At 35.4% G+C, this 12,500-nt stretch overlaps 1 protein-coding gene across 2 annotated transcripts in view; it reads right to left on the reverse strand.

Moving 5' to 3' along the window:
* Nucleotides 1–12,500, reverse strand: part of LOC143035922 (beta-alanyl-bioamine nonribosomal peptide synthetase ebony-like) — a 104,573-nt gene that overhangs the window by 26,839 nt on the left and 65,234 nt on the right. For both annotated transcript variants that reach the window (XM_076203138.1, XM_076203137.1), the window contains 4 exons: nucleotides 5,073–5,246; nucleotides 4,213–4,401; nucleotides 2,797–2,892; nucleotides 2,285–2,427 (listed from right to left, as the gene is read on the reverse strand). In XM_076203138.1, coding sequence (XP_076059253.1) covers nucleotides 2,285–2,427; nucleotides 2,797–2,892; nucleotides 4,213–4,401; nucleotides 5,073–5,246 — 602 coding nt within the window. The remainder of the gene's footprint in view (nucleotides 1–2,284; nucleotides 2,428–2,796; nucleotides 2,893–4,212; nucleotides 4,402–5,072; nucleotides 5,247–12,500) is intronic.

Below are 12,500 nucleotides of genomic sequence, written 5' to 3' on the forward strand. Positions count from 1 at the left end.
GACTGTAGCTTACAGTCGAAATATAAACATTCACCGTTTCCATTATTTTCTATTTTTTATTTTTATTTATATATTTATTTTATCTTATGTTATGTTATTTTTTTGCTACGACTGTGGTCGTAGTTTTGATGCATAAATAAATTTTGAGAAATTCTGACAGGAGTAAGCAACAAAGGAGTCTTGGTCCGAGTTTATACCTGCGAAACTAGTCAGGAATAAACTCGGACTAAGACTCCTGTGTTTCCAACTCCTTCTTACCTCAAACAAATAAACAAACAAATAGATAAACATAAACAAACAAATAAATAGGCCAATGGATAAGTAAATAAACAAAAAAATAATAATCAATGAAGTAAATAGATCAACAACAAAGAAATTAATAAAAATAATCAAATAAATAACTAAATAAATAACAGGTAAAGCATAAATAAACAAATAGAGAGACAAGGTAACAAATATAGAATATAAAGAATTGATAAATAAATGAATAAATAAATAAATATATAAATAGATATGTAATTTGGATAAAGAAATATATAAACACTCAAATAGATATTCTTGTTATTGGATAAATAAAAAAATGAGTAAGTCAAATTGAAAACAGAAATACAAATCAACACTTTAGATATACAAAATTGAAAAAAGTGCCTATTACATAATTCCTCATTTCATCAAAATCAGCATTTGGGACATCTCCAAACACAATTTTTTTTTTTTTTTTTTAATATTTGTATCACACACTCGTTTGAATCTGTGTGTCAGATTTAATTGTTTCTTCTTGCTAACGATAGACAAATTTAATATAAAAAGTTACTGTAATAAGAAAAGAATAAAGGAAATAATAAAATAAGGTAATAAAATAACTACTACAGATTTACCAGAAATGGAAATCTCTATAGAGAATTGTAAACAAATTGTACAACTTGTAGGAGGAGGAAGAAGAAGAGGAGGAGAAAGAGATTAAGGCGGAGGTGGAGGAGGAGGAGGAGGAAGAGGAGAAGGAGACTGGGACGAAAGTGTATGAGGAGGAAGAGGAAGAAATGGAGATTGGAGCGAAGGAAGAGGAGGAGGAAAAGGAGGAAGAAGAGGATAATGAGATTGGGACGAATGAGGAAGAGGAAGAGATGGAGATTAGGGCAAATGAGGAGGAGGAGGAAGAAGAGAAACAGATGGAAATTAGGACGAAGGAGGAGGAAGAAGAGGAGAAGGAAATTGGGACGAAGGAGGAAGAGATGGAGATTGGGGCGAATGAGAGGAGGAAGAAGAGGAGATGGAGTCTAGGGCGAAGGAGGAGGAGAGAGAGAACTAAGATATTCTTCAAATATTTGCTCAAGCGACAAATCTCTGTTATCTGAAGATGAAAGCCCCCATCTCTCTCTCTTTCTCTCTCTCTCTCTATCTCTCTCTCTCTCTCTCTCTCTCTCTCTCTCTCTCTCTCTCTCTCTCTCTCTCTCTCTCTCTCTCTCTCTCTCTCTATCTCTCTATATATATCGATCTATCTACGTCTTTATCTACTCTCTCTCTCTCTGTCTCTCTCTCTCTATCTGTCTATCTATCTATTTATCTATATATCTATCTATCTATCTATCTATCTATCTATCTTTCTATCAGCTTTACTCTACTGGTCACGGTCCATAGAGCAATGTGAGAAAACTTTCGACGAAGCTGTGCATATGTTACTATATACTAACTAAATCTAGATCGTTTCATTCACTTAGAGAAGGCCATAATCCTAATTATCCCTTCCACTCAATAACTGTCTAAACAATTTTCATTCTCACTGTCGCCAGGCGATTTTATTCAGTTTAAAAGAACGCCTATAGACATCAAAAGGTGCAGTGGTTAATCTATATTGTGTATTCACTTTGTAATCTGCATGGGAAGGGTTCTGTGAGCTGAATAGTATCGTTTGTCGTTAACCAGAAACAAATATTTAAAGTGACCAACATGAATTGGTGGGTTGATCCCTTCGATAAGGTCCCTTCGCCAGAGAATATCTTTCACCTCGAGGACCGTCCCTGTCGTCAAAGGGTTGGAGATGATCCATGCAGGTGTCAGTTGACGACAGATGTGTCAGTTGGCGACAGAGATGTAAGTTGGTAACAGAGAAGCCTTTTGGCGACAAAGGCGCCTACTTGCGACAAACGCGCCCAGTTGGTAACAGAAGCGCGCGACAAAGACATCTTTTGGCGACAGAGGAACCTTTAGGCGACAAAGGTGTCTTTTCCCGACAGAGGCGCTTTTTGGTGACACAGGCGTCCAGTTAGCAACAAGCACAACCTACCTGAGGTGCGAGAGCTTAGGTGCTGAGGACGAGGCGGTGCAGTGTAAGAGAATCGACCTGAGGAGTGACGGAACCAGGACAAGGCGGCCGATCCTCTCGCGGTCCAGAACCGCTACAAGCTCATCGACCGCCCGCGTTATGCACTGGGGAGGCGGTTAGACGGTTAGAGGTAACGGATGTCAAGTTAGGTGATCTACATAGTAATGGTTACATGGATAGGTCAGTTAGAATTATTGGGAATGTAAAGTCAGTTATAGAGCATATAATGTTTGCGATATATATATACACTATATATGTATATACTCACATATATATAAATATATATATATATATATATTTATATATATATATATATATATATATATATATATATATATATATATATATATATATATATACATACATGTAAGCGCCACATAATCTAAACATAAATTCAATATTTCTTCCCGGAGGCATCTTTGGGAGGACCGCTGCCGGTAACGATGGGGTTGCGGGTTTCTGGGTTTGTTTACCTTGGGGATGACGACGAGTTTGTGCCCCGTCAGGAGGGGACCGAAGATCTCGCTGACCGAGTCGACGAAAGTGAGAGCCGTCTTGAAACAACACACCTAGGTTTTGGAAAAAGAAAAAGAAAGAATAAGATTTACAAAAAAAATAAATAAATAAATGAATGAATGAATGAATGAATGAATGAATGAATGAATGAATGAATGAATGAATGAATGAATGAATGAATGAATGAATGAATGAATGAATGAATAAATAAATAAATAAATAAATAAATAAATAAATAAATAATAATAATAATAATAATAATAATAATAATAATAATAATAATAATAATAATAATAATAATAATGATAATGATAATAATAATGATAATAATAATAATAATAATAATAATAATAATAATAATAATAATAATAATAATAATAATAATAATAATAATAATAATAATAATAATTGCATTATCCTGTAATCAACTCTGTCAATTATATCTTTTCAACTATATTACCCAATCAACCAAATTTAAAAACGCGTTGTTTTCCGCAGAGATGTAAATATATGAAGTGTAAGCCACGCATAATAAAAAGATAAAAAAAAAGAAAAATCTGTTGTCTTATTTTCCAACGATAATCAATTCATCAATTCTCAATCTTCAGTCATATTCTCCTATAACCAATCTCATCAACTTTTTAATCCCACATTCCCTACAATCAAATATACTAACTCTCGAATAATGATGTGCATTATTAAGTAACAAACTCATGAAGAATATTTCTGGACCAACCAAACTTCTTAAGTACATTTTAACCAAACTTCTGAAGTACATTTTACCCAAACTTCTACTAAAGTACATCTTTTTTTACCAAACAAAATACTTGAGTACATTTTCTCATCAAGCAAACTTCTGAAATACATTTTTCTATTCGATCAAACACCTGAAGTATATTTCTTATCAACCGAACTTCAGACAATAGGGCAAGACTCACAGTAACGGATTTGAATTCGAATAGAGTCAATAACCATGTAGCGAGAAGGTCAGATAACTTTATGGATGGGGATGACACGTGGTAAGGGACATGGAAGTGCCTAGTGTAGGCCTTAGGGTCTCTTGCAGTCTCTTCCGCTCATATGTTCTGTTATGAATGGAATAGACTTACTAACCATGTAGTCAGCTGATACAATTGGTTGTTTTAAGAGGTTAGGTAATTTTATGGATAAGGATGACAGGTGTAAGGGACATGGAACTGCCTTATGATGTTCCTCTGTTAATAAATGAAATAGACTCAGTAACCACGTAACGAGTGACGAAACAACCGTTTGTTTTAAGAGATTAGACCACTTTATGGATGGGGGTGACAGGTGGAAAGGGATGTAGAACTCCCTTGTGTAGGCCTTAGGGTCTCTTCTGTTGGAACACTTACCTCGTCTCTAGCGTAGGGGAAAGTCGACCACTGCCACAGGAGCCGGTTGAGAACGGCCCTGTGAGGAACCCGCACTCCTTTGGGGACTCCCGTGGATCCCGAAGTATACAGGACCATGGCGACCGACTCTCCAGTCATCCTCAGACCAACCTCATCCTCGGAGACGTAACCTCCGTTTTCACACTCAGCCTGCAGAAGATCAAGGATGTTATCAGTTGTGGAGCTCGCCCCGGTTCGAATCCTTCAACAGCGTTCATTTTTGATCCCCTTATTTATTTCTTTATTAATATATTTATTAGATTAATTATTCATCTACCTATGAACTGTTTGATATAGGTAAAGTCCTTTAATCTTATTCATCTTAATTCACTTGCTTTTACCTGTTCATTTATTTATTCATTATTCATCACATACTTCTTACAATTGCGATAACTATTTTCTAATTTATTAGTCTGTTTATATCTATTAATTTAATTATTATTAATTTACTTATATTCTATTTATCGATGTACAAATCCCTTGATGTAAGGAAAATACATTGTTTTCGTTCTATTTGTCATTTATTCATATATGTATTCATTCATTTATTTATCTATATATATATCAATTTATTCGATTAAATTCAATATTAATTTTACTTGTCTATGTATTATCTCTATTATGAGGAAAGTGTTGTCTTTGATCTTTCTATCATTTATTAATCAATACATCTATTCATTTATTTATATATTCGTAGTTATCTATTTCATCTATCTATTTATTCATTTATTCATATATCTATCTGTTAATATATAATTTTACTCATTTATCTATCTATTTATTTATTCATTCATCTTTTCTTTTTATTCAATTAAATTTACCTCATCTTCAAGCAACTGATACTCGAACGTTGGCACATTGTATTGTGTTGGCGCATTGGCCACGTTTTCAGGTTGACCTCGAGTAACAACGAGAGAGGGCCTACAGTCCTGAAGGATATGTGCTACTCGAGTCTCTGGGAATTCCACATCGAGGGGGAGGTAGGCTGCACCAGCCTACGGAAAAAAATGGTAGTCACAACATGCTCATAAAAAAATGTCGAAGAAGATGGATTGTTCCAGTGTACATCGTGAAATAATCTAGAGTAACTTACGAAAAATGCGTCAATGGGAGAGGAATTGTACTGGCTTACGGAAAGAAAATTGTGTGAAAGGTAATTATGTTTCACTAACCTATGAAAAGGAGACTATCAAAGAATAGGTAGATTGTACCATCCTACAAAAATTATGTTAATTGAGAGAGAGGGACTACATCAGCCTATGAAGAAAAGGATGGGAGATTATGTTGAGGAGAGATTTATTTGCATCAATACATGAAATACATACGTGCATATACATATATATATATATATATATATATATATATATATATATATATATATATATATATATATATATATACATTGTATATATGGGCAGGAGAGGGACTCCGCATCTAACGAAGCGATAATGCCTTTTGAGTTATTGTTTGCTAAAAGATCTAGAAAATCAGTGGCGGATTTGACATTGTAGTCAGCGGGAGTGTAAGGTGTGAGGATTTCAGCCAGTTTGTTGGCAATTTTGTAAGTTGGTAATGGTATCTGTGAGATAATTGGACGTAGCTTGTTGCCGGGTTTATGGGTTTTAACATTGCCATAGCAGTAACCTAGTTCGTAATCGCCTGTAGGTTTAGGAAACTTTATGCCTCCTTTAAACCGCGTTTGCACAATCTACTAGTTTATTAATTTTCTTTTTGAGGGAGTCTGTGGGGTCTCTTGAGATCATTTTAAATTTTGTCTCATCGTTTAGGATTTCATCCATTTTTTGTAAGTATTCTTCTGTGTTTATTAAGACGAAAGTAGCAGCTTTGTCTGCTTTTCTGATTGTGATGTCTGGGTCTGTTTTCAGTTGTTTGGCTGCTTCTATATGTTTATTTTTTAAAATATGGCTTTTAAAGTTACCTCTCTGTTTGGAAGACTCGCTAATAATTTCAGTTTTGAAATAACTCAAAAGGCATTATCGCTTCGTTAGATGCGGAGTCCCTCTATACTAACATCCAAGTTGACCGCACTATTCAATATATAATAGACAGAGTTTATCACAATGATACCACCCCTAACTGTGATATCCCAGAGAAAGTAATGAAAGACCTTTTGGAATGTTGCACCAAAGAAGCCCCCTTTATGTGCCCTAGAGGAAATAAATATTGCCAAACCGATGGTGTTGCAATGGGATCACCACTTGGAGTACTTTTTGCTAACTTTTTTATGGGTAGCATCGAAAATGAAATTTTCGCAAATCTGCAAAAACCTCACATTTACTGCAGATATATAGACGATATTTTCGTCAAAGCTGAAAATTGCCAACAAATAGACGATCTAAAAGAACGATTAATAGAGACATCTGGCATCAATTTTACAATTGAGCACAGCATAAATGGGTCCCTTCCCTTTTTAGACACATTAGTAAAACAGAGAGATGAAGGCACTTATGACACATCTGTGTACATAAAAGCATCTAATTCAGGACATTGACTAAATGGGACTAGCGAATGTCCCCAAAGATACAAAGATTCTACCATCAGCGCTTATATTAGAAGATCTCTTAGTCACTGTAATAATTGGGAAACAGTACATAATGAGTTAGAAAGAGCTTCTCAGACCCTTATGAATAATGGATTCGCCAATAAGGATATAGAGCGAATCACAAAAAGAACTTTAGACAAATGGTACCAGGACAAAAGCCACCCAGACAAAATCCCACAGGACATTAACGCCAAAAACCTGATTAAAATTTACTATAAGTTCTTCTTCTCCACAGCCTACAAAGAAGATGAAAGGGTTATGCAACAAATTATTAAAAGAAATATTAAACCTAAAGAAGAAAACTCTAAAGTACAACTGATTATATATTATCAAAATAAAAAGACATCTCAACTGCTACTAAAGAATAATATAAGAGAAAGTAAAAGTGACCTTCAGAGAACTCACGTCATATATAGGTACACGTGTAAACTTGGGAACTGTGCATCCCAACCTTCAAACTATATTGGCATGACAACAATGAAGCTCTCACGCCGGTTATCATACCACCTCTCTTCAGGAGCTCCCAGAAACCACCATCACTCTGCTCACAAAAGAAATTTAAATAAAGAAACTCTAATAGAAAACACAGAAGTGCTGGCAACAAATCAAGACCATAGAAGGCTACCTATCCTCGAAGCTCTCTTTATTAAAGAAACATCTCCCAATCTTAATATACAAACTAGGGATTTAGAAGCCCTCCCTAGCGTAAGGAGATCTAAGCCCACTGAAAGAAGGCACAATACTGATGACGTCACACAACAGCCGACCAATCAGGAAGTAGAATAGTTTGGGAGTCCCAGTCCAGCCCACTAGCCAATCAGAAGCCCCAAAATGTAATATCAGACCACCACCAACAATATATAAACACAATAATTCAATCAGATATTCACAGTCTAGCCACTGATGAAGCACTAAGTAGTGTGAAAACGCGTTCTGGCCAGTTTTTCACTTTGGTAAAGCCATGCCCAAAGTAACTGACAAAACAATGTCATATGGTGACATTATAAGACAACTTCCCGTTGAAGGGAAAAAGATTCTCAGAGAAAGAGAAAAGGCAGATAAAAAACTCTGCAATAATAATCTTGCCATTAAGTTTAACCATATATATATATATACATTATATATATATATATATATATATATATATATATATATATATGTATATATATGTATATATATATGTATATATATATATATATATATATATATATATAGAGAGAGAGAGAGAGAGAGAGAGAGAGAGAGACGAAGAAAGTAAACGCTGGACTCGTCGGAAATAAGTTTATTCCTACGTTTCGAACCCTGTCCGGGGTTCATCTTCAGGGATATAAATATATACATATATGGGTGATAAAGACACGAATTAGAGTCCAAGTTTATTTTTGACTATTTTCGCCCAATAATGTTTCTTCAGAGAAATAATGTGGTAAAGAAAAACAAGGTAGTAAACATGTATAGTAGTAGGGGACAGTGTGAGGACTTTCGGAGAGCTCAATCAGGGTCACGTCTGCTTTGGTGGTGTTTTGCCCCTCTGGTTATTGCTGGGGTTTCTTGCATCTACTCCGGTGGTGAATTGTCCTACTGGCTGTTGCTATGGCCTCGGTGTTTTTTGTCCATCTAATGTCACCTGTTCTTTGGTTTGTGTTCTTATTTGTAGCGATGTATAGTGCTTCTAGTACGTTTCTTTCGCCTGGATAAGTTTTTATTTATTATTTCTGCTGCTTCCCATGATGAAAGATGAAAATTTATCAAGACAGAAAAGAAAAGTAATGGAAGCACTATACATCGCTACAAATAAGAACATAAACCAAAGAACGGGTGACATTAGATGGACCAAGAACCCCGCGGCCATAGCAACAGCCAGTAGGACAATTCACCACCGGAGTAGATACAAGAAACTCCAGCAATGACCAGAGGGACAAGAAACCACCGAAGCAGACGTGACCCTCATTGAGCTCTCCGGAGCTCCTCACATTGTCCCCCTATTAATATACATGTTTACCTTGTTTCTCTTTATAACATCATTTCTCTGAAGAAACATTATTGGGCGAAACGAGTCAGAAATAAACTTGGACTCAAATTAGTGTCCTCATCACCCACCTTTCCCACTTGTCACAATGTCTCAAAACGCACACACACACACACACACACACACACTTTCAACGAACGGACGGCTTGACGAACGCTCTGAAGAAAAGTGCAGATTGAGGATACCAACGCAAAGAGAAGTGCCTTTTTGTATTTGCAGGGGGGGGGAATTGCTCGTGAGGTAGTGGGAAAGTAAGGAAAGAGGAGAGGGGGAGGGATTACTGGGGAAATGGAAGATAATGAGGATGTGGAGGACTTGGCCCAGGCAGACGGGCGGAAGATCAACATGAAACGACCACCGGATGACGTAATGGCAAATAAAAATGTAAAGATTAGAAGTATAGAGAGGAGAAATACAGTAGAAAGTGACGAGAATATGTTCCAGGGATTTAAAGAGGGTGGGGGGGACACAACCCCCCCCAGACTGATAAGACTAGAGGAGAGAGTTGATAAGGTGATCGAGGACTTGGAACGTAAGTTAGGTAATGTAGGCTCCATTCTACAAAGAATTGAAAGATTGGAACAACTAGAGAAGGCTAACAGAAACTTAACTGAAGAAGTAGAGGACCTAAAAAGACAGTTAGGAAATGTAAAGGAGGAGAATGAGAAATTGAAGAAGAATAGTAATGAAAACAGTGAGAAAATAGCTACAGAAGCTAAAAATTGGAGAATAACTCAAGAAGGGAATAAGGTTTCATTCACTGACATAGTCAAACAGCAATTGAAAGAACATAATGAAGACTCAGTTATTAAAGTGATGAGACAGAAGGAGAATATAGTAAGAGAATTAGCTGACAAAAAGAAATGTATAATTATATTAGGAATGGAAGAGAAACATAACCCAGATAGAACCGCAAGAATCAAGGAGGAAAATGAAAGGGTAAGCAGTTTATTAAAATTAGTCCAGGAAGATGAACCAGAAATTATAAAGGAAATTGAGGAAAAATTCAGACTCGGAAAATATAGTACAGATAAGACCAGACCAATTAAGATTAAATTCAGGTCACAAACAACGGCAGAGAAAATTCTATCCAAGACAGGGAAACTAGCAACAAATGATCAATATAAAAAGGTATGGATAAAAAGAGAAATGAATAAGGAGGAAAGAGAGGCAGAAAAGCAGAAAAGAATTGAAGCTAAGGCAAAAAACGAGGAAAGAACGGAGTCAGAGAAAGAGAGATTCTATTGGAGAGTAGTGAACATGAAAATAAAGCAGTTCGACATACTAAAGAAAAACATAAGGGAAACAGAGAACACAATGGAAGTGGCAGAAAACTAAGAGTGTCTTACACAAATATAGATGGATTGATAACAGGATTGAATGAACTGAATGATTATTTGAAAGAAAAAGAACCGGACATAATGGGAATTGTAGAAACAAAATTAAAAGGCCCACTACCACCCAACAGTGTAGGACATGATACATACAATTATTGGATTAGAAACAGAGAGAAAAAACAAGGGGGTGGAGTTATGTTCCTGACAAAGAAGGATATAAACGTGAAAGGTGTCATATATGGAAAGAATACAGTAGAGATGATTATGATAGAAGTGGAAGACCGAGATAAGAAGAGCAGAAAATTTGTGATCAACTATGTGCCTCCGAAAACAGCCTCATGGGAGGAGAATGAACATAAAAGTATGTTAGAGGACACAAAGATAGCATTAACTAAGATAATGGAAGACGGAGGAAGAATAGTTATGATGGGCGACTTTAATTGCAAAGAAATCTGCTGGGAAGAAATGACAGTAAAGAGTGGTGATGACTCATGGGGAAATGCTCTACTTGAGATGATTACTGACCATTCAATGACACAATGGATACAAGAGAACACTAGGTATAGAAATGAAGAAGAACCATCGAGGCTAGACTTAATAATTACATCTGAACCTAGAATAGTGGACAAGATTGAATATAAAACACCAATAGGTAAAAGTGACCACATATTGATTGAACTGGAACTTAATGAAGAAAAATATATGAAAAGAAATGAACAATATAGAAAAGGAAGAATGATGTATGAAAAAACAAACTTTGATAAAATAAGAGAATTCTTCCAACAAGAAAACTGGGAAGAAATATACAAAGAAGAAACATCAGTGGAAGAGAAATGGAATATTTTGACAAAAATTTACAAAGAAGGAGTGGAAAAGTATGTCCCAAGACAAAAACAAGAAAAAGAATATGTAAAATGCTGGTACAACAAAAGTTGTAGGGAGTTAAAAGACAAAAGAGACAAAGCCTGGACCGGATGGAAAAAAGACAGAAGACCTGAAAAATGGAAAATATATACTGGTTATAGAAATGAATATGTACAAAAGTGCAGAGAGGAAAAAAGAAAATATGAAAAAGATGTTATAGAAAAGTGTAAAGATCAACCAAAACTATTCTACAGATTTGTAAACAATAAACTGAAAAACAAACAAGACTTGGAGAAATTAAGACAAGGGGGAGTTGAATACACTGAGGAAATGGAAATGGCAGAAATTATGAACAAACATTTTAAATCAGTGTTTACAAGGGAAAATATACAACCTGAAGAGATTGAGTGGAAGGAAAAAGTCCCCCCTATGGAAGAAATAGAAGTAACGAAGAATGAAATATTGACACACTTGGGTAATTTTGATGTCAGAAAATCGCATGGGCCAGATGAAATAGCAAACTGGATTCTGAAAGAATGTAGGAATGAACTGGCAGACAAAATACATAGCATAATAAGCAGTTCCTTAAAAGAAGGAAAAGTTCCAGAAGATTGGAAAAAAGCAAATATAGTACCTATATATAAAGGAGGAAATAAAGAAGAACCTACCAACTATAGACCAGTCTCTCTAACAAGTACAATAGCAAAAATATGTGAAAGAATTATCAAAAGTAGATGGGTAAAATACTTGGAAAAAAACAACGTACTAAATCCAAGGCAATTTGGATTCAGACAAGGACGATCATGCGTCACCAATTTAATATGTTTCTATTCAAGGCTAATAGATATAATACAAGAAAGAGATGGATGGGCTGATTGTGCATTTCTAGACCTAAAAAAAGCTTTTGACAAAGTACCACATAAGAAGTTGCTTAAGAAATTAGAATATGAAGGAGGAATACAAGGTAAATTGCTAAATTGGATGGAAGACTTTTTGCAAGAAAGAAAAATGCGAGTAGTGATAAGAGATCAGCACTCAAAATGGAATGAAGTAATAAGCGGTGTCCCGCAGGGAACAGTTCTGGCCCCAATAATGTTTGCTATATATATTAATGATATGGATGAAGGAATTGAAAGCTATATGAGCTTCTTTGCAGATGATGCAAAATTACTGAAAAGAGTGAAAACTGAAGAAGATTGTGAATCACTACAGAGAGATCTAAATAAAGTACAAGAATGGAGTAGGAAGTGGGAGATGGAGTTCAATACAAAAAAGTGTAGTATAATGGAATTTGGAAAAAGCAAAAACAGAATAACAGGATCATATAATTTGGGAGAAGAAGGAATAAAAAGAGTAGAAAATGAGAGGGACCTGGGAGTCATTGTTATGAATAATATGTCACCTGAGAAACATATAAATAAGATTTTTGGAGAAACTTATAATTTAATAAGAACAA

Source organism: Oratosquilla oratoria, chromosome 19 (assembly GCF_046742065.1).
Source record: "Oratosquilla oratoria isolate Oo_2021 chromosome 19, ASM4674206v1, whole genome shotgun sequence".
Lineage (NCBI taxonomy): Eukaryota > Metazoa > Arthropoda > Malacostraca > Stomatopoda > Squillidae > Oratosquilla > Oratosquilla oratoria.